Genomic DNA, 27644 nt, shown 5'->3' on the forward strand with positions numbered 1-27644 from the left:
CACACCACCTGCAGCACCGCCATTGGCGCGGCGCAGGGAGAGGAAAATAAACCGGAGGGTTTGCGCCTATCGCCATTGTACCGGACTCCTCACAATAGGTCGACCACGCAGAATGTGCATGTCATATGAAGAGCGAGAGTGGAAAGCGCAGCACGCCGATGCCGCTCGTCAGCGGGGTCGTACACAAAGTGGAGCACAACGAGGAGCCGCCCGTGCCGCGAGTAGAAGAGGGCGAGAAGACTCGGAGGTAGAGACAACGCCAAGCGGAGACCAAGAGATGCAAGTGAGAAGACGCAAGAGAACTTACCCATCGCAATCACCGGAGATGCTAACGTGGACATCAGTGGCCGAAAGCACGAGTGACGTCGAAGGTTTCTCGCTTTCCAATTGGGCATGCGTGTCTTGCCGGACGTGAATGCACTCACCACTCCCAACGGTACGCGCATGAACCGAGTCCTCGGCAAGAACATTCTCACGGAGTTACAAAGCCTCGCCGTCGCGACATACTTTACTGACCATGAAGGACTGTTGTCGTTCTTTGAATAAAGCAAGAGTGAACACAACTGGTGAAGTGTGGTGAACCCTACCGTGAAAAAAGTTACGCCCCGTTGCGCGATGATAGCTGTCACTTCGTCGCACATTGGGGGCGAAAAGGTATGTATTTTTGCAATTACTATTACGCCACCGCAGGCGCGCTAGCAGCAAGGTTATAATTTCGCTCCAGTGCTAATAATAATGACAATAATTTGGAGCTAAAGCTCCACAGGCTTTAGCGTACTGAGAAGTGTCTACCTGCCTACTTGCCCTGTCATACAGATCCTTCAGTTCCTTGAGGGATTCGGCAAGTACCGTTCAGTTTACAACGGGAAGTTGTACAACATTTTACAGGAAGGAGAACGTGCAGGAGGTATTCCGAAGATTATGCGCAATTGCGTCTATTCTCCGACACATGCAACCTATGGACCCGAAATGCATAAACCCAACTGCACTACACAAAACCAGCTTTGCACGCTGAGTACGAATACCACATGCGAAATTTCATCCAGGAGACCGTCGTAGTTTTTTTGCGTAAAAAAAAAAAACAAAAAAAAAACAAAGAACATCGTCGGCATATTCGCATCCGGTTTCAGATGCGACGACGGAAGACGACAGAGGTCCGCTCTAAGATATGATGTAACATAATTGATACGCAAGTTTTCTCTCGAATCCGTGGCTTAATGACTTGGCAGTGCATGAACCACCAGAAGTTACTAACAGTGACTTCACGGCAAGGAAAGTCCTAGACATACAACCCAATTATAAGTAATTGGCTGCGAATTTATTTGAAATATTCTGCACGGTGACGCTACCGATCGTAAGAGAAATAGGTGACAGCGTTCGTGAGCTTCGGTCTGCGTCAAAACTGCCGTTTTGAGCGTCTCTATATACCCGTGTAGAAGGCAACGACTTATTGAGACTCCTCGTACACACGGAGTTAACACTCACATCGGACAAGGAATCTACATTTACTCAGCATTCTGTTTCCAGTGCTTTTCCACTCGCGCGACATGAATCGTAAACAGAGAACTGAGGAAACGCGCCGGAGGGAAGCGAGCGAACACGGAACACCACCCAGGAATTCGGCCGAGCGGCGAACAAAGAGAAAACCTGCAGGGCCGGAAGACATTGTGTGTGTGTCTTTTTCTCGCACTTCGACACGAGCGCAAGCCTCTTAATACACACTCGCACGTGCGTCTGAAAACAGCAGAGCGAACAGTTGAAGAGAATGAAAAATAGGGACGATGTTGCTTCATATTCCGACACATACACCCTTGTACGCGCCTGCACGAAGCATACAAATCGAACTCGCCTCTCAGCAACAACGCTCAAACGCAAGGAGAAACGAACAAAAAATGTTGTTTCAAATGTTCTCGTGCCAAAAAAAGTTGACCTCTTTCTTAAGAGCTCCATACAAAAGAAACATCGCGACGAAGTAAAATGGTGAATTCGAGTCACGGAAGTGAATACAAGTAATATATATCGGGCAGAGCTCGGCACAGAGCGACATTAAATTATAATAGGCATCGACGGAAAGATTGGAAATTGCTTATGACACGGGGTTGGCCGTGATTTATGGCTGGTAATAAAGGAGCAACTTCTTCAAAACTGGCAGCCCGAATCCAAATTGCCCAACATTAGGGAGGGGAAGATTTTGGGACGATGCCGAAGACGGCAGCATTCCCGCGGTATAAGGCACATCTTGCGGGACATGTTGTTAAGGTTTCGGTGGTGGTTGGTAAAGGAGGAGAGAGGAGCGAATGGGTAGCGAAAAAGGGAAGAAGGACCACTATTCTCGCTAGTTAATGATGCCCTGCGCTAGTTTCGGGCTGACGGTGTCGGAGGTGAGCTGAATGAATGACTAGGTTCGGTGGGGTACGGCGATGATACGATATAAGACAAGTAATATTTTTTGAAGACACGTCCTCAAAGGTTAATGCTGGCAATGCAAAATGATTGATAGGATTTCGGGAGGACGTGCGGTGCGCACAATGCGAAAGAAGGAAGGATGAATTTTTTTTATAGAAAAAAATAATGTAATATACAACGAGTAATAGGAAGTGAAAGTTACCACGACAAGTTAGCAAGGAAAACTGAAACGCCCAACGGAGTGAACAGCGAAGCTGGAGAACCCTGCGCAAGATTTACTAAATGTTTCGCAATATCTAAGCACTTTATGCCTTGTGCGTACTTCATACTTATTAAGTTGCGAATCGAAAACGAGTAAGCCTCCGTTTTGACTAGGAAAAGACAAAGAGGAGAACAACAAGCGATCAGAACCGAACCTAACCTAACCCAACCCAACCCAACCAAACTTAACACTCGTTTTCCGCTGCCTTTTACCCGTTACCTCTCACCGAATGCTACGTCACGACCTTAGCGTACATAACTTCCTTTCTTATCAAGAAAGCGCCCACAAAAATAGGTTAGTCCCTGAAAAGGTTAGTCAGCTGTAGGACTCGAACCCACATCTTCTGGATTACCGGTCCAGGGCTCTACCAATTGAGCTAAGCTAACACACCTCCCCAGCGACTTCCAAGGGCGCGTCATCTGAAGGGACAAACCATCCACTCTCTCTCACTCATCCTCCTTTCACTCTTACATTTTTGCTCACTCACACGCACATTCATACGACGGGATCGACGCAAGCGGCAACTGTTGAACATGAGAGACCTGATGTTCTGAGGCTGGAACAACATAGCAATTTGAGGCTTTGTACGTATTTGTCCGTTCTATGTTGCTCCAGCCTCAGAACATCAGTTCTCTCATGTTCAAATACAGGACTTGATCGGAGCCCCAAGCCTGGACCTCGACATATTCATCCTAAACGCCCCGAAGGCTCAGCTCATAACCTAAAGCATCCACTTACCCCATTACGTTCTCCATATCCTCCCATTCTCGCCACAGACACTGCTCCTTTAGAAACAATTTCAAGATTGCCCATTTTCGCTGCACATTTCCGTGCAACTCTACACACAGCGCACTGCAACTACCACCCGCATTTTACCCCCAAACCTCGCACGCACTTGCAGAGAAAAGCCGGGCCAATTTTACGGACGAAAGTAAATTGCGAATACGAAGGCCCTTTCCTTGGACCAACAAGGTTCTCTGGAAATAGCTACCGTCGCAATAAATTAAAGAGGAGCTGGGGCGACCTGCCGGCAATAAAGGGTCCGTTGCTGCAGCAACCCGAGCAGCAATCCTTCCACGCCAAGTACAAGAAATATATAAAAAAAAAATCTACATAGTAATGGACGGCGAGGGACTTTGCAAGGGCCAAGACGAGAATTAGAAGGATGACTGCGTGCTCGAGTGTACAAGAGAGAGAATGAGAGAAAAAGTTTAGCGTACGAGTAAATGCTTATACAAGTGTTTAGGGCTTCTGAGAGAGTGTGTGGAATTCGCTGCGAATGCTACAAAGCGCTGTTGCTCTTACTCAAGAAACAAATGGCGTAAGTGAAGTTTTGTTGAAGTGGAGGACAAAGAATAATTACGTGTGAGGGTGCGTGGTTAATCGCTCGGAGTGCCACCCTTTACATGAAAAGGCAGATATTCGTATGGCGTTGTAACGCAAGAGGCTCGCCCAATAGAGACTCTTAGTGCGGCTATCGTTTTGCATAAGCTATGCTTTCAGCGTCGGAGTGACGGAAACCACGTGTGAATAGAGAGTTCTATTTGTAGTGTACGCGAGGAAATAGCGTGTTGACACTACGCAAGCACAAAACGCGCTACAACGATCTTGGGTGCATGCGATGCGCCGGAATGTACACCCGCTATTTCCTAGCGTCAAAGCGATTGCGTACGCAATACAAAAATTATTTAACATGCACTGCTCCCTCCCGCATGAAGATCTGTGCGCGAACGCTGTCGACGCAAGAGTCACAAAGCGGTCGTCTGCAATTGAGTCACCCGACTTAAACAACCGATACGCAACAGGCATTTATAGGCATTTACCTCAATATTTACTTACGGGTTCGCTAAGTTTTCTACCCTTCTACGATATACAATTCTATACTTTCAGTATACGTCGCTTTCCAATCTTAATGGATGAAACGCTAGAGTCCACGAAGTAGCCGATGCAAGCCGAACTCCTAAAAGAGACTCCCGCAGTAGCTTGTAGCGTTCGCACGCTATGCCCGAAAAATAGCGCTGTCCACCCGCGCACTGAGCATGCGCAATGGCGGCAATAGTTTCTTATAGCGAGCGCACGGAACGATGCAGGATATTAGTGCGACTCAACAGGAAGGGCAAAGCAAAATGCTGTACCAACGGAACGGTGTAATAGCAAGGAACAACAAATGGGAAGACTTCTTGAGCATGTGGTGCTCGTTTATTAGAAGGAGATCTGAAGCGAAATACAAAGTCAAGTAGAATGTTGTGGACTACACATTTCATGCACTATGCACGTCAACTTTCAGTAAGCTGCGTTTTTGTAGATTAAAACGGAAAACGAAATTATTTTGAACCGAGAGAGTTCAAGCAGACAAGAAGAGTGTAGTGCAGATTGGAGAAAGAAGCCTTCTCTTGTTATTCAGCCCTCGCATTCTTACCCTCTATGCCGATATCTCTCTCTCTCTCTCTTTCGTCTCCATGTGTACTTGAGTGAGTTCACCATTTCATTCTGTTGAAACGTGGTTCACCACGCGTAAGCTTGTACATAGTAAGCACATATTTACAAAGCTTCAGCGTAATTGTTTTGAGTGTTCTACATCCCAACTCAACGTTAAAATATTCGAGTTGGGCTATATGTGGTAAAAGTTCATGATGAAACGAGTACGTGTTTACTTTTACATTCAAACTCAACTCAAGTTAGAAGTCGCGGTAAGTTCACGTGAGTGCTTGTGTGGTGTCGTTCTCCTTCCTCGGTTCCTGTCAGCATTGCGCTCGCGCCACTATGAACCCACGATGTTGTGTTGTGAAATTTTCGTTACGGATGACGTTAGTGGATGAAGCAATTTTTTCGTGTCTTCTTACTTTTGTTTGTTTCGACTCAGCTTCAGAGTACACATTTATTTTTTTTTTCTTTCAGAACCACACAATGTCATCCCACCCCGGATTTCTCATCGCTTGTCGGAAGTGTCAGCCGTGGAACACACGGAAGCGGTGCTGCCCTGCGTGGCTCAGGGCTATCCACTGCCCTCGTACGAGTGGCTGCGGCGAGATACCTCAACGGGACGTGCTGTACCGGTAGCGCTGGGTGCACGTATCACGTTCGTTGGAGGGAGCCTCGTCTTTCGGTCAGTCGTGGCCGAAGACGCCGGCAAATATTATTGCGTCGTCAACAACACCGCAAGGCAGGAGAGAGCGGAAACCGACCTCATCGTCAGTGGTAAGACACCGATAATTATCTTTGGGTATTGTGCCACGCCCAAGCCCATGCGGTAGCTTTCTAGGGTTCTCACGTGATTATATCACGTGACGACGAGGGTGTCACGTGGGTTTGCGCCATAAGTTCAAGGGGGGGGGGGTGACTCTACATAGCTACCACTTTTGTATAAAACGTTGTGTTTATTCGAGCTTTTCTGCGTCGTACAGTCATTGAGTTTCGATTATTGTTAAGCTCTAGCCAATAACGTTAACATTTTTTTTTCAATCTAAATAAAGATTCCAAGCGTTGTAAAGTTGAAGCTTATGTTTTCAGGTCACGATAACCAGGTGATATTGCAGTACTTCATCTATCTTATTTAAGTTTACTATAAACTTTCTTCGGTAGCTAATTTGCTAGGAAAATGTTACATTGCAAAACAAAGCAAATATTTCAGTGTTCTAAGAAATGAAATATATGCCTCGTCATCAGTATGCTTGAACAAGGATCCCGTGCCGTTTCCTATATTAATGTACTTTAATATGTTCGCCGGAGAATTATAGATTGTTAAGGCTCATCCTCGATCAGGACAGGGTCCACCCCGGACACAGAACATAATTCAAGCATACCCATACCCCGTACGACATACCCGATACCATTAAAATGCATGTGATATCCAAAAAGTAAGGAAACACGTATCGAGGGGTCGTGCAGAACAGGTGAGATCTATCCCTAAAGCCTCGCCTCCCAGAAAAAGTTCGTTGACACTTTAGCATGCAACATCCGATCAATCATTTAACAAATCTGTCAAGCGCTAACGAAAATCCGCGCTGATGGGAAATTTGTGCACGCAGACTGGAATGACTTCGTCTTTTGCGTGCACAATGCGAGTGCCTGTGACCCCCCCCATAGGAGCCTAGGCGTATAATTATGAAGTTTCTTTTGCTCAACCAGCCAACTGCTGCGACGAAGTTTGCACAGGCCGAATTCGCTTTGGATAGCATAAATTGGAAGGCAGGTGCGCTGCTGCTGTCCAAAGCAGGTGCCATTATTAATGACGCGCCCTCGCGTAATTACGGACAATTCTTTCGTTGATACATTATTCCTTGGTAATTATTAATTTTTGCCCGCTCCCCGTTTCCATTTTTATTTCTGTAATAACCTCCGCCGGGAAATTGCAGAAAATTCATCTCCTCGCAAGAAAAAAATGGACGGGCGAAGATATCGCGAATGAAGGTTCGGTCTTGAGAAGAGCTTAATTTTTGGGGGCGTGGCTGTCGCGTCTCGGTATTTAGAGTGGGGTTGGGGCGCTCTAGTGTAGCACGGGGCACGGTGTCTTTGGTAATTTACGGAGGGACATCATCGAGCAATTTGGGACTTTTTACTTGTGTACGTGCTGGGAGGAATTAGTCGCTGCCGCGATATTTGGTTTAGAGATTACGCTCTAAAGTATGAAGATAACTATCATTGTAAGACGAATCAGGCTTGTCTTTCTTCTGCTTCTACGTCTTCAAACATTCCAGAAGAATCGTTTTCCAGCGACTTGCTCGGGTAGTTTCGCTTTGCCTTTCTCTAATGTTACATGGTTAAGGGAACGATGCACGGAACCTACACATTGACATTTCAGTTACAAATTGCATCGTTATTTAGTTTTAGAGTCTTCCTCAGATCGGACGCCCTCAGAATATAAAGGTAACGCCGACACATCCTATATGGTGGGACGTAATAACTGCGAGAGCTAAATGCCAAGGCCAGATGAAGTCACCCCGCTTATATCGCAGAGATATTGGTCGTCAATGAGCGTAACAGGGCCGCCTGATGGCTTGCTCCTCGGTCACTACCACGACGTTATCTTCAAATTATTAGATCCGTGCGAATAGTGGTTTGAAAACCGAAGCGAAAATAAAGCGAATACGGAGCGAATACCTGTAGAACCGAAGCCAATATTTGCGAAATCGAACGGTTTGCACGCATATGCGGTGTGGAAATATACAGTGCAAACGCACAGGAAACATAAGCGGAGAACAGATATATTTTAATTTTCAGCGGTACACAAGAGTCAAATCGCTGTCAGTATGCATTCAGAAGGTGGTGTTGCCGTGCAGAACTACTAGCCGCTCTACATGATCCGTCAGAAGACTCTCCCTTCTGGATGTCACGGTAAGGCCACAGACGGAGATTATATAGTCGTTCGCTCGCTGTGGCTGGAATGGAAAGGTACTTCCGTGACCCGTCGACAAGCTTGTTGTACAGCTGGAATCCTGTTTTGCGCCACCACGATAGCTGGCATTCTGTGCGCTATGCACTGAACAAAGCACAAACCCCGAGAGAAAACGAGGACCAAACAGAGTGCTGCGCCACCTCGTATTGACTTAAGGAAGATCACTTAAACAGTCTCTATGGCGGTTTCGCTGCAGATTAACTGTTTCTTCTTGCATGGCTTTTTGCGCGGCAAATATCCGGATATAGTATTCGGTACGGAAGAGGCATTCGATTCGATTCGCAATTCGAATACCGAAATTCGTTTTCGGTTCGGAATTCGAATCGAATATATAAGTATTCGCTTCGATGTTGGAAAAAATTCGAATATTCGCACGGCGCCACAAATTATCCGGTGACACGAGTAGCGGAACTCAGCAGGCACCACGGCAACCGTGAGAAGACGCTTCGACAGTAGCGTTGGCTTTGAAGAGGATCGAGTAATGCAGGCCTGCTACACAGACCCTCCCTTTGACGTGGAAACAAAGAACAAATAAGAAACGGCCAAACGAACGGTTATGGACACATCGTGGACACAACCACCGTTGTGGACACACTTGGGCACAACCTTGTGGACGCATCTGACGCCCCGACTTAGCTCGTGTAACGTACAGCGTACTGTGCGAAATAATTTGCGGTGGAATCGATTATAGAGTTTCTCGAACGCAACCACCGTTACATAAAGCATTTACATATTACGGGCACTGCACTTGGAATAAATATTCTTCCTGCAAAAAATGGTTCAAAATCGTTTCGGAAACGATTGCAACAAATCCCTCCTGCATTGGTATTCGTGCGCGGTCTCTCCGCGAATGTAAAATTCATGGCGCACTGTTTTTAAGCAATCGTATAAAGAAGAAACATACGGCACATAGACTCACAAACCCTGACCTCGGCAGAAAGCAAAATATTTTTTAAATATAATAAGAAAAGACAAAGGAACTGTCCCAACCAGAAACTAACAAAGAAAAAAAAAAGAAAAAAACCTGCAGCTACAGACGTGAGCTGCTCCGGGCGACGTCAAGTATTATTAATCACAGCAGCCGTTGCATTCTAAATATTGACCGCAGCGACGGGACCGTTATTCATCTACGCTTTTCTTCCTGCATTCACCGAGCCGAATGATGTACGATTCTCACCCCGGCATGAACTTTGACAGTTGACGTAAACGTATACGGGTGTGAGGGAAAGACAGATTCATTTCGTGCCAGGTCGTGAACCTGACAACTTGTGATTAGGCCAGGGAGCAGGCATCAAATGTGTGCGGCAAACTCGGGGCCAAAGTCGATACTATACTGCATTTTGTGATGCAATGTCCGAAGGTGAGATGTCAGAGCGAAATCGCTTCGTTAGCCTGCGCAACGAACGACGGCTGGCTGGTAGGATTGAAGTCCTCGTAGCAACAAAGTTTAGAAGCCGTAATATTTCGAAAATATAATCATCTGTCGCACATGTTCAGTGCTTTGGTACACCAACTGTCTTCAGGAGCTACAGGAGGCTAGTTCTTCGTAATGTTGAAGCTTATGGGCTTATGGTTCATCCGGAATACAGAAACATACGAACACGCGCACATACACACATGTACGTATGTGTGTGTGTTCATGACGGTACTTGCAAACGAAGCGTACACACACAAGCGTAAAAACATTTGGGATGTGCAAAATGATGGTAAAAGCCGCAAGTGCTAAACTTCATCTGGACGAGTGCCTAACAGGAACCTACTGTAAAGTGTTGGGACAGCACCGATTGTGTAGCTTCACTGCGAAATAAAGCTACAGGTAGATGCAGTTCATCAGACCGGGTGTCGATCACGCACCCTGCCATCAAACATGAACAAAATAGAAGTAACTGAGGTCCATTGTAGATCAGTGCTGCGCAAGTACGATGGAATCAGTGGACGTTCCCACACTCCAGCTCTGCACCGTGTCCCTGGTATACGATGTAGAAATGTAATCTCGGTCATTTAGGAATGTCCTGCTTGTTGAGAAAATTGTTCAGATAATAGTGTAGGGCTGTTCCTGAATAGGAAGCGTTCAATAAATATACAAATTCACAAATTTGCAACAAAAGCAGCACGGTTGTCTGAAATCGGCACCCCGTGGTTTACCCCATCTCAAACCTCGAAGGGTTGCAAGATCATTTATTTCGAGTAAGAAACACGTGTGGCATATGGTCTAACTTTAAGTACAATATTGGAACAACATTTTCGAGGGCACTCAAGGACATATGAGCTGCAGAACTACTGACAGGCGATTTCAGACAAGCGTGTGGCGAGCAGTATGTCAACGTTGATGTGAAGATGAGGATGAGAACTTTTCTTCGTTGTACTGCCTCCTTTTACACGCGCCTAGCAAAGTGTGAAACGAGAATGATCACTTCTAAAATTTTCTCTTCTGTCTCAGAAAAGCCAACAGAGCAGAAACTACTCTAACAGTACTCGATCACCAACAACGCCATCTCATTCCCACAGGCCGAATCTGTCAGCATCTCTAAAGACACTGATCCATCATTCCCGCCTACATGCCTTGATGTTTCTTCACACTAACCTTACAAACTCTCCAGAGTTGACCCGCAAAAGGCACCGGGTCAGTGAGACACCACTAAACTATGCTCGCAAATTCCTCCAGCATACTCATATTAACTCCAGCTAACTTTTCTCGGCATCTCCGACGCACCTCGACGTAATTAGGCCTGTTATCCGAGAAAGCTATTCCAGCTAGGCGAGCATCAGTGACACCCTTCAAAGCCCTTTTTTTCCCTGAAACGCAACAGAGCGTTCTCACGAAGCATGGCTTCACGCTCCACAGAACGAAGATCAAAAGAAAAGAAGCCGAGCCAAGATACGTGTAATTAATGAAAGCACTTCACCGTTTCGTCGTACAAAACGGGGAAGTCTTTTCCCCTGGGGAAAAGCATAGCCCCACGTTCTGAAGACCCGTTTCGTTTGGTGAGGACGTCTCCTTTTCTTTCTTTTTTTCGTCGAATTTGAGTGATGGAGTGAGCCTGACGGTCTCTGTGTTGTGCGTAGGACTCTCCGGTGGGCGTCAACGCTGCCACGCGTGCCAACGTGTAGGAGTGCATTTCGAGCTGAAGTTGAGTCGGCTTTCAAGGGAATGAGCCTAAAAGGGTAGCAGTGCAAGTTCGTATGTAAGATCTGTGTTGTTGAAAAAAAAAAAAATGATGGGAAGGTTCCTGTGGTTCCTGTGGAAGGTTCCTCTTGCGTTAACAGATGTGTCCGGAGGAATACGGTAGAGCTGCTCGTCCAACAAGGCCGACACAGAAAGCTGACTATACGGCGAGGACATGTTAGAGTACAAAGTGTCCTTCAAAAAGAGACTGGATAAAGGGCGGATCCCATCACACGCGATAAGCGACACGCTACAGATTCTGTCGCTGTCGCGGGTGTTGCTACCCGATCCGTTTGGGAGGCGACAGCAGTTAGCGATAAAACTACATTAGCGAGAGAGAAAATTGGTACTTTTCAATTGCTTATGTGGCCATACCTGTCTCCAATATCATGAAATTTCGATTGAAACGCCGCAGGAAAATAAACACCGAGAGAAATTTACACTACCGTAAGTCTGTTATGATATATGTGTCTGCGCTGCAATTCTATCCATATATCTATATTTTGGTCACACGCGATAACCATCGATTTAGTCGGCTACTTTCCACCTAGAAGCTCTGAATTTCATCGTAATAGAGTTGACCTGCGACACACGCTACGCTGTTGCTCCCATATGTCTATGCTTTATCATTCGCGCCAGCTACACACCACCAAATCTACCCAGTTTGGGCATGCGCCGGACAACGGTGACTGGCGACAAGCGGCAAATATCTACGGGGAGTAGATGCACGTTTTTCTAGCCGAGACATAGATTTTTGTCGCTTGTCGCGTGTTAATGAATCTGCCCTTGAACGATGCTTACTTCGGAATGCGCAGACGTAATGTTCATACAGCTTGCACAGTTGGGGGAAGATCGTTTTTAAGTGGCACTCAGTAAATAGAAGAATCAAACTCGCTCTTGTTTCTGTGACAAAATGAAATCCAATGAAGTCCGAATGAATGAACCAATGAAAATGAAGTCCAGGTGCTTGACACTTACGGAAAGCTAGAGAGCACGTCTTTATGCAGAGCTCCGAGTGCTGCAGTAACGTTCCAAGAGTTTGTTCCATTTGTTAGGTCAAAGAGCTGGTATGGAGCGGCGATGTAAGACAACAAACTGAGATGATGAAAGATGAACAGATATGCTTGAACAAACATTGCCTGAACAAACATTATGGACACGATGGACGGCCATTGTTCAATCTGAGCATTACGTTTACCTTTTCTGAGTTACATAACTTTCGAAAGGGCACTATCAAATTGCCACAAAATGTACGAGTGTTGCATCATTTATCCTTCAGACACGCTGCACGCAACAAAATTTTCCAATTAGGCTTCAGCGCCATGAATCGACAATGATGAATATAAGGAACCGAAGAAGAATAAAAAGAAAAAAAAACAGCTAAATTCGAAGCACGACAGAAGATAATTTGTTTCAAATGGGTCGCTATGTGTCATCACCATGTTTTCACTTTACCAACCTTTACAGCAGAGAGAAACACCAGGTGATTAGAGGCAAGTGCAGCCCCACCGCCGAGCGTTTGCACGGAATAATAAATGCCTAGAGCTCTGACGCTGCAGAAGCGAGGGGCGGCTGTTTACTGCGATTGTGATACAAACGAAGTAATGGATTAAACGTCTCCAGAAAAAGGACCTCTTCAGCAAACAGGAGCTTAGCAATGGTCTCGTTCCATCAGTTACAGTGCCGCATGTTTAAGGGCATTTACAAGCCATTCCTATGGGGCACATGACACTGTATATAGGCAGAGCCAAATTATAGCGTAGTGATTGGAATAATCGTTTCAACGATGCCATGTTTACCTATTGGGACTTGAGCTAAAATCTTTGGCCCATCATACTCGTTTTAGGAGAGGAAATACGTTTACTAGGCATTTAATTACCGAGTTTGCATTTTCTTTATCTCGTTCCATTTGGCAAATGGAGCGGCTATTAACCTTATTTATGTTGTGTGCACTTTCAACGTTAGCGACATCAACACATTAGACAGTGAACGCAGTGCTTACGTAAAGTAATTAATCGAACGCTGTAGCCTATTTTCGCTACCGTGTTTGAAGTGCGCATGTAGCATCCCACTAATTGGTAACGTGAGGTAGGTTTAACAACAACTCAGCTTATTTTGCAGTGTGTGACTGAATTCTGCTTCCAAAGCTCTTAGTTTTTCTTGGTTCTTAAAGTTCTTAAAGCTCTCAGTCGAGATACCGGAGTGATACGATGTTGTCGACGAGGGGGGATAACCTGTGAAAACTGCCGCTAAGTCTTGTTGTATGCGAGCGGTCCTCATAGCCGACTTTTACGAGAGAAAAAAGAAAAGAAAAGAAATTCATTTCTGCTTCTAAACTGTTTTACTTTTCATTCAGGTTTCACCTATGTGTGCTTCTACTACTTTTCATTCCTTTTTTTCTTTCTTTTTTTGCGATTACGGTACTCAGTAGTGCTTATTATGTTGACAAGCTTTTTTTTTTGTTGTTGTTGAGCCAATTTGTTTCAATATCACATCTCCTGGAATAAACTTGTTCAGAACTCACCATGTTGTCGTGGCATAGCCTTGTCTTGTAAACTGAGAATGAAAGGAAAGACACGTGATTTCTTTTAATTAATGATTAAATTCCAGCAACTCGGGGTTTCACATTCCAGCATTCGGAATATTAAACTAAGAGAAATTAAGGGCGCAGCGTTCTTTCGTTCTTCTTTATAAAGAGGCTTGAGATGGAAGGTCGTAAACATCGATTAATGGGGTCCACAAACTAGATTTCTTATCCAACACGACGTCACCTACACGTACGCAGTGCAGTTCTACGATGTCAATTCTTCATATCCATCGTCGTTCGGAATCCCCACCCGAATTGGCACGGCACATTCAACTCGTTAGGGTGCACAATCGCCATAGAAAAAAAGGAAAGATGATACGCAAACATGCCCTTGACACACAGCATTAAATTTCTCTCAAGCCAACGCAAATTTGGGCACAAATCGAGCTCTTTAAAACTTTAACAACGTTATTGAGCTCTGTCGCCCGCCCGTCCGTCGTATCGATTCGGTTCAATTAAATTAGATGCGCTCGAACAGCGTCGCACAGATGGCTTCTGCCAACGGAAAGGAGAGTGAAGTGCACACATGCCTGCCAAGACGTGTCCGGCAAGTAAGCGGGCCAGCGCCTTTGCCTTCAAACAGTCGCTGCGGGGAAGGCATTAGGCGACGACGACGAGGAGGGCGATGGAAAGAGTGAATTGTGAGATGGCGGGCAAGCGGTTCCCGTTACGACGAAACATTATCCGTCCATTTCAAAGCGCGTTCGAAACAACGAATGCTCCGCGGGGGCTGCCGCGGAGGCGTTTGGACTAATGCATAGCAGGCGGTAACTCTTGGCAGACAACAAATGGAACGCGATACGAGAAGAATGCGGTGGGGGTGGTAGTGACAGCAGAAGGGCGTATTGAATTGTTGAAGACTTGTTGAGAAGGTATTAAAGATGCGGTCGTCGCTGCATGACGGGGTAGTCGGAGGATTTAGGTCTGAGGTGTTTGTAACTGTCTAGGGCTAGGGCTAAGCCCGTTGCGTCGAGAGCGAAATAGCGCTACCTGTAGCTGTCGCCGAGATGCCGTTACTCGGACGACTCCATCAGGCTTGTCTTGGCTGCCGAGTGACTTGTTTGGAATACCAGACACCAACATATAGGGGCACTGACTAAATCCAGGGAGAGATGGTCGGTCTCGACCTTCGGTAATGTACACTGTATCATGTACGTAGTGTAATTAAATCTCTAGCTGTTGTTATTCCTGAGCAATATCCTTCGCTCATTCCGAGTACGGACTCGCGTCGTCCCCGCCACCATTCTTTCACGACAACTTCCCTTCGGACTTAGATCTTCATCGGGGAAACGACGGAGGGCAGAAGGGCATCAAGGGCATCAAGTTGAATTCCGGAAGTCAACCTGACTCTGACATCACAGCACGTGTCGCCACCAGTGAGGCAGCGCGAGGGAGATCACGGGCTTACAGCTACCAACTGGGATCTCTGAGACCTCTGACATCTGTGCTTTACTAGTGCGTGTGTTCAAGGGTTTGCGTCTCGCTAAATACGACAAGTAGAAGAATAATCCTTTTTTTTTCTCTCGGTACTCAGCAGTGTAGTACAATGCGTGCATGATACAATAAACTACATCTATGAAAGAGTCACAACCCGTTTAAACTACTTTGTAGTGGCCATATACACGCGGTAGATGGATAAATTTCCCAAAATGAACGACAGGTTGCGCTCTCATTTCCATCGCATCGTTCTATTGATTGCAGTATGGAGCAGGTGTCATGTGAAACATGTTGAGGTGCAGTTTACGGTGCTCCTGACGTCTAACGAAAGGCTGAACTGTTTCTCCAATCGACATTACTTGACATTAGCAGACATTAGCTGGAAGAGGGAGGAGGAGGACGGACCACGGCCTGCCATATGGCTTTTATAGTGCAATGAAGTGCCGTACTGTTTTACAGCATATAGCGCCTCGTTGTTTCATATGGTTTTATCATACACTCTAGATTGCGGTGATCGCCACACGGGTTTCGAGTGTAGGAAATTGGGCCAATTCCAAATTCGCAATCAAGCGTCGAGTTAAGTATCCTAGTCCGAGGCTTCTCGCCCTCAATGGGAGCATGATGGGCGTTCACAACGTGCCGGAGATGATTGGATATAGACGGGAATTTGAAGTATCATCGATAACAACAAATAATGTATGGTTTGCGCCCGGGAAGGGAGGTGTGATTGGTTTCAATAATAGCCAAAGTACACTCTAAGAAAAAAAGGAGTACTTTTACTCCTTTTGGGGACTAAATGCATTGCCACAAAAAATAGTCCCTTTCGGGAGTAAATGCATGGTAGTAAATGAATGGCACAGAGTGGAGACTGCATTTAACGCGCTGTTGTAAGAGTCCCAGGTACATGATTCGTGTGCATGCATGAAAATATGTTGAAGCAAACCGTCAACCGTAGTTATATAAAATCTTGCGCCATACATAGGGCGCGGTTTGCGAAGAAAGATGCGCTAAGTGTTTCTTACTCTGTGTGGCTGGAAAATGGCCGTGTTGGCTGAGTTATACAGCCTTATGCCATCATACTGACCAAGGGCACATACTTACGTAGACTGTTACATTCAGAAGACAATTCGCGAAGTTCAGTGGCAATTTGCAGTCCTGGGGAGTAAATGTCGGGACTAAATGCCGGGTTGGGGGAGTAAAATGGGGAGTAATTGCAGTACAGGGGAGTAGAAGCTGCAATTACTCCCCGTTTTACTCATTTTTTTCTTAGAGTGTAGTCGTAGTCACTGAGGACCCCCCGCACACTCGCGAGATTGCCGTAAAGCAGCGGAAGGCGTTTTGCGGTTTGCGCCACCTTCGGCGAAGCCGATTCACAGTGGGGGGCAAGTATACATGTAGGAAATTTCTCGCATACCGCTGCATCAGAGCAGCACGTAAGGCAGAACAGGCTTTCGAAAATAAGGGCTTGAAGTATTGCTCCAGGTATATATGTGACACGACACGGCTGGTAATGTGAAGGGGCTCACTATTTCATTCCCCACGTCATCACCACACTCTTAAAAAAAGGGTGTACTTTAACTCCTTTCCTTGCCACAAATATAACACCCTTTTGGAGAGTACAATTACTCTCAAAAGTGTGTCACCTCACTCCCTCAAGGGAGTAGCATAACACCGTCTTCCTGCCGGAGAGTAATATTACTCTCCAGTAGGGAGAAAGGTGTTATGCTACTCCCTTGGGGGAGTGAAGAGACACCCTTTTGAGAGTAATTCGACAGAGTAAATCGACAGAGGCGACACTCTAATCCATTACTGCACTGTTAAAAAAAGTGTGTACTTTAACTCCTTTTTTGCCGCATATATAACACCCTTTTGGAGAGTAATTCTACTCTCCAAAAGCGTGTTATATATGCGGCAAAAAAGGAGTTAAAGTACACCTTTTTTTTAACAGTGCAGTAATGGATTAGAGTATCGCCTCTGTCGATGAAACTCCCCATTCATCATCTTAAAATAAAGTTGTTGTTGTTGTTTGTGACACGCTTCAGACTTTAGGACATGCAGCTGGGAACGTCCTCGAAAATTTCGGCCGGAGAATAAGGGGCCGAAGGGACTCGACCAACATGCAATGTACTTGAATGTACTACAGGCATTTTACTCGCGGGAGGTGTTAGTCGAGGACGTTCAATATAACGTTTAAAATTTGACTTTCAAAATGAACAATTTAATATTGATCCCAGATGACAGATGTCGACTGGCCGAACGAAACATTTGGCTTGAATCTGTGCGCTGACAGATGTGATTTGCCCTGGTTGAGACAAAATCGAGATAATCTAGCAGAAAGATCCGCACGGCGAGCAAACAGAAGTAAAACACGGAGCCGTTTGGAATTTGTATTCCCATAACACCTGGAGCATGCATTTGTACGTCAGCAAGCCACTCTCCAAATGACTGAGCGCACGTGACTGCCGTAGCGAGATGAGCTATGGTATTTGGGCCTCTTGATGCGGTACCAAATTTAGTATTGGAAATGGAGCACTGAGATATAGTCTATGCATTGAACTACGGCAACTCTATAGCGCGTAGAGCGACATGCTAAGGTGAAGAAGTAAAAATAACGAAAACAATTGTAGTAAAAATAACGGAAGAAAGGTACATTCAACAAGGGCTCTGATCAAGTAAAGGTTCTCAAAGCAAAAACAAAAACTTAAGAAAAAAAATTCGTACACGCGAAACCCGCCAACTCAACCTGTAGGAGAAGTCGGCCCAATATAGTGCTGGGGAAGCACCACTTAGAAACAAAGCCTGATCTCCTGAACGACGTGACGTAACGATTAAGTGTTGAAATCATGAACCTGCGCCGATTGGCTGACATTCCGACTTTATGCGCCCGCTTGCGAAGGAGTGAGAAGAGATATTAAGCAGGCATCCTGTATCTAGGTGGCATTAATTCGGGCCAACCTCTTTATCTTTGCCTTTCTTTAAACCAATAGCGTGACAGTATTATTAACCGCGTCGGAAACGACCCAATAGGACCCCGGTCTGCGCGGTGACCTGCCAACAGAAAGCATGACAGGAACTGCGATGTCAAGAGATATCCCATGAACCGCGTAAAAATATAAGCTAACCAATACGTTCTCACTAGCCGAGCAACGTTTTGTGCTTCCCTTTGCTAACCCTTGTCTCTATTCAACGTGTCACCATGTGTCAGATCACTCGAGATACCCAGCTCTCTCGTCTTCAACGAAATAAGCAATACCTCGTGTGCAGCTGTTGCACTTTTCGCCCGGGAAGCAGAAGCACCAACGAACTTCTTCCCTCCTTTTCGTGCCCTGGCTTCTCCCCCCCCCCCCCCCCCCGACACTTCGCTCACACTTCCGCGCCATTTCTTCGCGAACTAGTGCTTCCTCTTCTCTGGCAGTTCATGAGGGACCTCAGCCGTTCCTATATATAAATACAGTGTAGACGACTTTTGAAAATCGTTCATGAAGCAGCGAGCCATCACTTAACGCGCCTGAACTCCCCCTATAGGAGAAGTAAAGCCATTGGGTCGGACTTAAAATTGCTGCGGAGGAGAGTCACAGTGGACTTTGGAAAAGGAACGTGTGTTTCTTTCTTCCCTTTTTTTTTACTTTTTAATTCGCAGCTAAGTTTTATTGAGTGAGCCAGGGGGGTAATGGTGAGAATTACTACGTAAGCCGCTTGTGCACTTAAAGTCCGTTTTTCGCGCCGCGTGTTTGTGGCGCTTGTATTTTCTGGTGCCGGTCGGTCGGTTGCATTAAGAGCAACGCCGGGAAGGTTGCAGCGTCATTGGAGCAACAACAAGGAGATTGAGATGGTGGCTAAGCGGTGGAAGGTTCAGTGTCCGTATCAGGGTGTGGATTTAGTGCGGAGTCAGCTCTGTTGGCGAGCTGGGCTTATGTGGACGAGAATCGCGCGTGGGATGGCCACTTTGGGCGTTCTATTCTTGCGCGAGTGAGCGCAAAGGTGACGCAAACAGGATTTGAGGTACAGGACTGGGCAGTAAGAGAGATAATTAATTACGCAGAGAGCAACGTTCGAGTCGTTGGTAAATTGCAGACATATAATAATAATTGGCAGTAGTCCGCCTTCAGTTATATGGCTACAACGGTTGTTGAGTGGAAGGCACAGTTCATGCACTAGCAGCACAAAACAGAAGCACACTAGTGTCGGTGCCGCCTAGCTGTGTGCTTTTATCCGTGTATTTTGTGTTGGGACACGACAGCTGTGATGCCTACGTTTCACTTGAAGAGTTATTTTTGTTCTCTTACTTTATCGATCCCCTCTATTAGTATTTAGTAGATTTACACATGAGGTGAGTCAGCCTATATATATATATATATATATAGACGTACGTATATATAAAAGTAAAATAATAAGACGTGGACGACAGATTACAGGAAAGTTAACAAAAACTAATTCGTTTAATGGGTAGTTTAACACATAGATTATATGGTATGAAACGTTTAAAAGAACGGTCGACGTCTCGACAGCAGCACTGTCTTCGTCAGGACAACAGGACCTGGCCAGATTGTCAGAAAGTATCCATTTTATGCTCCATCAAATAAATTAGTTTTTGCTAACTTTCCTGTAATCTGTCGATCATGTCTTATTATTTTACTTTTGTTCAACTTCGTAGCCGTCTGATATATTAACCTCTTTACCCTGTGGGTATATATACGCGTGTGGTAACATTCAGCACGCGCTGCAGGGTAGGACTGCGGATAAGTTCAGTCACTTGAATAACTTTAACGTGGGTAAGATAGATCTCCGACACATGGTGCTGTAATCAATAGAAAGTTTTAGTACATCGCAGGATATACCGCCTTTGCGTACGTAAGAGATAGCGTTTGTGGTTCTGCGCACTGCGCGAAGCTCTCTTCCTGTTATGGACGTGCACAGAACAATCAACGCTATCCCTTACGGACGCAAAGGCGATAGCGTACGATCTGCTAAAACTCTCTAAAGATTACCTCCCTTTGCGCTCCTTCGAATCCCTGCACAACACAGTACGTACCGGAATCGCTGTAGTTTCTTGACTGAAGAACACATACTGTTTATTTTATTTTTTTCCCTTTGATGGTTCTACAATTATGCTACGTAAAAAATAACTATGAGTTAGCTGCCTGCGAAAACGAAGAAAGAAAAAAGAAGACGAAATAAACGAATGGAAATGACAAAATTCCCAATATCCTAACCGAAAAAGACGTGCGGGTTGTCATACGTTAATATTAATCCTTGACGGCATATTTTCATTTTAGTTTCGCTAAGAAGGCACACTTTGTTATGAGAACCAGGCCTAATGGAAAGGCGAAATTAGAAAGGCCATTAAGGCACGGACGGTGATGACTCTTTGAACACGACCTCCGGATGTCCTAAATTCGAGTCAGCTAAAGAGTTCGCCATGAACTCATCGCCATAAGTGCACACGGTGGGCCCCCACACTAAATCCGTAATACTGCTTGCATCCCTTCTTGAACACATTTTAATGCATTCTGTTCCCAACGCTGGCAACTAAGTTAGGAAGTGCAGCGATCGGGTTACAACAATTCCCTCCTCGTGTACAGCAAAAGGTCGCCTCTTCCGAGCCAAGTTGAGCTTGTGCACCAACGTCATTAGCTGAAGTGTAGTAGCTGAAGTAGCTTGGCTATAGCCTATACGGACGCAACGAAATCAAATACTGGAACATGCTTATCTATGCTGCGTTGCTGTACTGCAGTATTATGCATGCTATACTGCATTGTCCGCTCTAGTGCTCCTCAGTATTCCCTAATTAGGCACCAGTCTGCATATTACATCCCGCGTCACAGGACCAATTACGGCGCTCAACTAATCTAGTGTGAAAGATGAAAGTCACTGAAAACGTTAGCCAGTTGTAGGACTCGAACCCACATCTTCTGGATTGTCGGTCCAGGGCTCTACCAATTGAGCTAAGCTAACACGCCTTCTCAGCGACTACCAGGGTGCGTCATCTGAAGGGATAAGCCAACCTTCTTAATCTAGTATGCCCTGCCATCCCTCTTAAATCATCTGTTACAGCTGAACGTTGACCACCATACAATCAGTTCACGCGCTAAAGGTTCATGCGAACCTTTAAACGCGTGAACCTTTGCATGAACCTTTAAACATGACCTTTAAACATAACCGCATGAACCTTTAAACACGTCACACCTAACCCTTTCAATACCATGCCAATGATGAGGACGGTGCCCAGAAGAAGAACAGTCTCTGTTCGAAATATCGGCGGCTTCTGTCCTGAGGCAACTCCCTTCCTACATCTCTACCGGTTCGCTGGATTTCTACCCATCTACATCTACTATATCGAAGTTTTTCTTGTTCGAGCGGTCGACAACAGATTTCAGTCTAGTCCTTTGGGATGTCTATCTTGTGCAGTGCATGAGGATTTGCTCCGTGCTCTCCACCGTTGCACATACTGAACAATTTGCAGAGTCAGCCCTCCGAACTTCATGGAGAGACTGTCTACAATATAGGACGTTCAGGCAAAGCCGGTGAAGAGGTGCCTGAATAAGTCGCCGTCGCCGTTTGGTTGTTTGTTGGTTGTTGTTTTGTTTTGGGAGTAGCAGAACTAGTCAGGATACAAGTTCAATTTCTCCCTGGTTTTCTTTTAAATAATCAATCAATCAATCAATCAATCGCCGTATGCCGAACGTAACACTAAATTTCAGCTCCTGGTTCATCTGGATAGAGCAGGGACGAGCGACTGTCGGCTTGCAACATATGTTGCAACATAAACATGCGAGCATGAATACGCGATATGTTCACACGGATCAGAACGTGAAGTAGCGCTCACTTTCTTTTCTGACCTCTCTTGTGCCGTTTTCGGCCCCTTCGGAACTATTAGAATAGATTGAGTTTGGAAGAAACATCGCGATTCTCTTCGAAATTCGAATATAGAATTCCGTATTCCATTCGGAACTAGAATCGATTATAAGATTATTCGCTTTCATATTCGAAAAGTTTGAATATTCGCATATGCCTGGAACAAATGCATCTTCTACGAAAATATCCTGCTTTGAGGAACCACACAGAAACGTTTATGGTACCCTATAAATGTTGCTTAAACTGTGACCTGAAAACCGCAATATGTATCTCTACACCGGTGCGCGCATCACATCCTGCATGCTGATCCTGCATCAAGTGATGGCCTATGCAGAGCCTGTACGTCAGTACTAACTATGTGAAAATACACTAATGTATGAAAAATAACATAATACTACTCTGCAGACGCGGAAACGATTTTGCCAGATGATAACCCAAGCGACCCTGGAAGCAGACATCTACCAGGTTTTTCTCTTGCCACACCCTCGCCCGGACAATCAACATGGAACGCACCTCATTATCGGTCCTGTGCAGTATTGATGGCATTTACTGTCGCCGCAAGAATTGCGCATACAGTTATTGGCAATCTGCGCTCACCAGAGCGGCTCGAAAAGAGACAGCGTTTCATATGTCGCCCTCCACAACACAGTCTTGTAATCCGCGACACGCTTTTGCGTTACCTAATGGAACACGACGAGCGTTCCTCGCAAGAGATAAACCGTAGCGAGCTTCATTCGAACTCTACACACGACGCACGTTACAAAGCTAAACTTCTCAAACAGCTCTCCGGTTTAACGGTGAAGCCACTTCTGCTGGCACTGCGTCTTATCTTTCGCCGAATTCGCCTTTATGAGTTCGGAAGCAAATAAGCAAAAAAGAAACGACAGACAAAGAGAGAGAGAGAGAGAGAGAGGGGGGGGGAGGGAAACGACTGGTTCAGACTCGAAAGGAACTTGAAAGCGGTCCGATATAGAACGGGCTCATATTAACAGCAGCCAACTATCGTCAGGCCTGGGCTGGGTTTCCCGGCCCAGCCCATCTCAGACTTCTTCCTAATGGCGACGGAGGAAAAGAGTTGAGAAAGCAAGGGAAGGGAAGGGAGGTATAAGCACACTGTTAAGAGTGCGCTATCCAATTTTCCAGAGTTCTCCAGTGGCCGCGACGAAAGAAACGAAAAAGACCGCGTAGAAAAAAAAAACACGAAGAAGAGATCCTGTAAGAAGGATAAGATCAGCAATGACTTCGCCCTAAATAGCGAGCAGAGGTATCAAGACCAAGAAGATACCCCCCTTTCCCCCCCCTTTGTTCGCTTCATTTTTTTTTAAGAAAAAAAATCGAGGAAAAACACTTCCCTTCATAACTAAAAAAAGGAAACTGGAACACTGCTTGAAAAGAAGCAAGGTTTACTGGTTTATGTATGAGGCTATGTCGTTTTGCAGGGATTGGACGCGATGCTATATGGAATATAGTTTCTGGTATTGCCTCCTCCCTGTGGAACTATGACTTTAGAATGACTTAAAATGAAAGAGTAGACCTGGGAAGCAGAGCTTTTGATGCTCGTAAAATTCAGGGGATGCAGAGGAAATTTCGATAAATGTTTTATGTCCGCACACGAGCTAAATGTTCTAAATCGCTGGCTACACAGGACGCTCCAAACTGAACACAACTCCCATGATATAACTCTTCAACATGAACCTTGAACCCAGGTTCCTCCTCACGAAATTGTTGACCGCCCTTTAGAAACAGAGCTGCACCGCATAATGCGCTCCTAGTCAACCATCATACCGAATGACAACGTTCTCTCCATTGATTGGATGGGAACGGGGGGCGTACGCAATTTTTGTGGCAATTATAAACTGCATAATGGCACAAAACTGACGTGGTATGGGTGGGATGTCGCAATTTCTGTGGACTACTCAAGCGAGTAAGTTCCAATATACATAATTATTGTTATTGTGGACTACGACCAGTCGTAATGAATTGTCTCATCGGGGGGGGGGGGGGGAGATATATTTATTAGAACAAAGAAAAAAAAGGGAAGAAAGGTCAGCCAAGCGGAACGTCGGCTTGCTATTCTGCAACGAAAATAAGAAAATAAGTAAAAGACAAATAATATAAATAAAAAGAAAAGGAAAGAATTAGGAAATAAAAGATAAACTATTTTATACATTTTATTTATTTTAATTATTATTTATCTATAAAGTTTTATTAAATTCATTAGACAGTTGAGTGCCTCATATTTCACGGCCATTCGCTAACAGGAATTCATTGAGACCTGTGCCTGAGGTATTTGGTAAGATATTATTCGGGGTTTTCCATACCTTTTCCGGTCCTTGACCTTGTGGTGGTTCAAATATGCTAGTGAAATACTGTAAACGTATTTTTATTCGCGATGTATTAATCTTTCGCAAATCGCGCATTCAGCCATTTGCGAAGTTATTCGCGAGTACTTAATTTCGCGATTCCAGGGCTGTTTCTTTTCGCGGGATAAACGTGAAGCTGTGTTCGCGAGTACACCTTTTCGCGATTTTTTAGCGGTCGCGAAAGTCGCGAAAATCTATACACCGTGAATAAAAAATACGTTTACAGTACTGATGTTTGGTACGTCGCAATTCCGCAGTAAGGTTGTTACGATACAGTTTCTAAGTTGTAAGTTCATCCTGATTCATACTCTCAATTAATTTGCGGTACACGCAGTTCTTGGTGCGAATCATTCTCAGGAGTTCCCTATTCAGCCAGGGCTTACGCAGTTTCTTACTTGTCTTTATCTACTGTGGTGGGGAAACGATGATGGTGCAATCTAACAAATAGGTTCATGAAAGTGTTATACCCGGCATTAGCTCTACTTTGCTGAAATACTACATCCCAATTTGTGCCTAGCATATCGTGGCGAAACGCCTGAAGACTACTTTCTGTAATTGATTGTCTAGTAATCGTTCGTTGCTGCTTATGTGCCTTTCTATGTTGTTGTGGGATTCCCCGAAAAATGATCGCTAACATCGGATGAGACAACATGTGAAATTGGATCATAGGCGTTAATAATGAAGAGGTCGATAAGAGTTGATGTGGAAGTTGTGATTCGAATAGGGCATTGACGAGCAAATGATATTAGCTATACCGTTAGATTCCAGAAATGACAGTGTCGAGTGTTGTGTAGGTGACCTTGAAAGTAGGCCTACATTGAGGTCACCACCAATGACAAGATCACGGTTATCATCCAAAACAACGTTAACAGGCTTCTGAAGCATATTGATCAGACAAGAGAGGTTAGCCGTAGGGGGCCGATAAACCGCACACATTACAAGACCATTGCAGCGTAATGACAGAATTTCATAATAATCCGTTGAAGCACTGTAGTCTAAAAGTACTTCACAACCAATGGCATTTCTAACTAATATACAGACTTTCTGCTATATACGTTCTGCTACTCGTAACATAAATTCCCACACACAAAATCTTAAAAAAAATGTAAATAATATGTTATGAACAAAAAAAAAATATAAACGAAAAAAGAACCCCAGTGGAAACGGACTTGGGAGAGGAATCATCAGTCAAAGCAAACATACTGGTTTTTTTTTGTGTGTGTGTGTGTGTTAATGCACTCACCACTTCTGCACCAAATACGGTCTCTTCGCTTAATATATATATATTCAAGCTCAAAAGCGGTCTCTTCTTGCAACGTACATCCTGAACAGCCTTCATTAAATAGCTCGCTGTCTCGCGTTCGGGGAGAATATATGTTTTGTATAAAAAAGAGGTTTGAAATATCAGTGGCGCAAGTCCGAGGCACTTCCTTTGGTATTTCCTTACCGTTTCACAGGATTTTTCTACACTTCTACAGTCTCTAAATATGGATACAATCCGGTGTTCATCTGTTTATCTATTCTCCTGTCGCACATGAGCTGCAACCTGATATGTGTACTTTCACCTCCTCCCCAGCTCCCCTGAGGGTGATGATAGTGCCCTCCCGTGCATCGGTGTCCGTCGGTCACACACTTCGACTGAACTGCAGCTACCACGGATTTCCTGTCCGCGAAGTGGTGTGGATGAAGGATACGCGGCCAATCTACACCAACGAGAGGATCAGAATAATATACAACGAACTCCTAGTCATCAACTCAATCAAACGAGAGGACGGAGGAATGTATCAATGTTTCGTTAGGAACCAGTTCGAAACGGCTCAGGATGCTGCAGAAGTTGTTCTCAATGGTAAGTGGAAACGAAGACATGATGTAAAGGTTTCGTTAAATCAACGTAATATTTGAAACAGTCAACCCGAAAAGAATCTCAACAGCGTCGAAGTTTGGGCATGTTGGTACAACATGACACTAGGCGGCGCGAACACAAACGAGGACGAAGAAGGAGCACAAAAGACATCCTTCTTCGACCTCGTCTGTGTTCGATCCTCCCCTAGTATCATGAAACCTGGAAAGCTCGAAAGAGGCCTAAATCCTACATCAGCAGAAAGCCAGGCTGCAATTCTAGCTCTTTGTGATAACGCTTTTCACACACCGTTAGAATCTTGACCACTTATGCAGTTCTGCTATTGAGTTATGGGTAGGGGAAGGGGGAATATATTTACCAGAATAGAAAAGGAAACGAAAGAAAAAGCTGGAGCGTTATAGAGTTTAGAACAGTGGTTTACTCCAACCTCACATCGTGGTTTCTGCTATTAGGAGTTTCTTCTTTTTCTGCGCACTGCACAGCCACCCGTGGACACTGGAATCGATCTGTCAGCTTGAACGGCCGAATATCAGCGCCCTGTGTGCAGAAATAAGCCACCCTTTGCAGATGCGAATGCTCCCATGTTGACGTTACCTGTCACCGTTCCTTTGGATGCTGTGTTCGACTTTCACCACTTTCTTTAAACCTCATCTGCTTACAACAATCGCCAGGGGCGATACTCTATTCCGTTTCTGGCGCTAGTGTAGTGAAATATAATAATGAGTCGCCTCAGAGTGAGGGCCGAAGGTGTCCAAAGAGGAGTGCTTTTAGGGCAGAGCGGTCATGGGCTAGATGTGGCCATGAACCAAGCAATTTTGTCATAGGGAGAGGGCGAGAGTCTAGACCTGGTGTTGGTGTTTTGGTGCTTTATGGCACAAGAGCGACTAAGGCCAAATAGAGTCTAGACCCGATTTAAAGACACTGCAAGTACAGTTCTGAAAGGTTGGTAGTGCGGGTAATGGAGAAGGATGTCCTCAAGACTTTCCAGATCACCGCAGTGACGGCGCCTTGGAGAGTCAGCATGTCGCACGCGGTACCGCCGCTGAGCTATAAAAGCCACATCGGGTCGCATCCGATGAATTAATACAGTGTCTTGACGAGAGGTGTTCCTTCGCATCCAGGAAGCGAGCTTTGGATCAACTCTGACAAGCGTAGATGGGGAGATAATGTCAGTTGTCCATTGGTGGGAAGACAGGGGTGCGACTGGTCGTCGAAGAACGGAACGACGGTCTCCTCTCTTCAGTGCAATACTCGTTCGTCTCATAGATGGCAGGGTTGCTGCTGCGTCTGTCAGCTCGACAGCACAGTGGGC

The 27644-nt window shown here is 45.3% G+C and overlaps 2 protein-coding genes and 1 non-coding gene across 4 annotated transcripts in view; 1 reads left to right on the top strand and 2 right to left on the bottom strand.

Moving 5' to 3' along the window:
• The window catches only part of LOC135393807 (cell adhesion molecule Dscam1-like), a 326980-nt gene that overhangs the window by 214888 nt on the left and 84448 nt on the right, over positions 1-27644 (top strand). Inside the window, exons 5-6 of the mRNA XM_064624088.1 lie at positions 5567-5866; positions 26048-26317. Coding sequence (XP_064480158.1) covers positions 5567-5866; positions 26048-26317 — 570 coding nt within the window. The remainder of the gene's footprint in view (positions 1-5566; positions 5867-26047; positions 26318-27644) is intronic.
• LOC135393809 (uncharacterized) overlaps positions 1-27644 on the bottom strand; it is a 207583-nt gene that overhangs the window by 153308 nt on the left and 26631 nt on the right. The window contains exon 2 of one of the 2 annotated variants that reach the window (XM_064624090.1): positions 13754-13785. The exons of the other annotated variant lie outside the window; for it this stretch is intronic. Coding sequence (XP_064480160.1) covers positions 13754-13785 — 32 coding nt within the window. The remainder of the gene's footprint in view (positions 1-13753; positions 13786-27644) is intronic. 2 annotated transcript variants of the gene reach the window in all.
• Positions 2982-3054, bottom strand: Trnat-ggu (transfer RNA threonine (anticodon GGU)). The gene has a single exon. It is a non-coding gene; the product is annotated as a tRNA-Thr (tRNA).

Source organism: Ornithodoros turicata, chromosome 5 (genome assembly GCF_037126465.1).
Source record: "Ornithodoros turicata isolate Travis chromosome 5, ASM3712646v1, whole genome shotgun sequence".
Classification (NCBI taxonomy): domain Eukaryota; kingdom Metazoa; phylum Arthropoda; class Arachnida; order Ixodida; family Argasidae; genus Ornithodoros; species Ornithodoros turicata.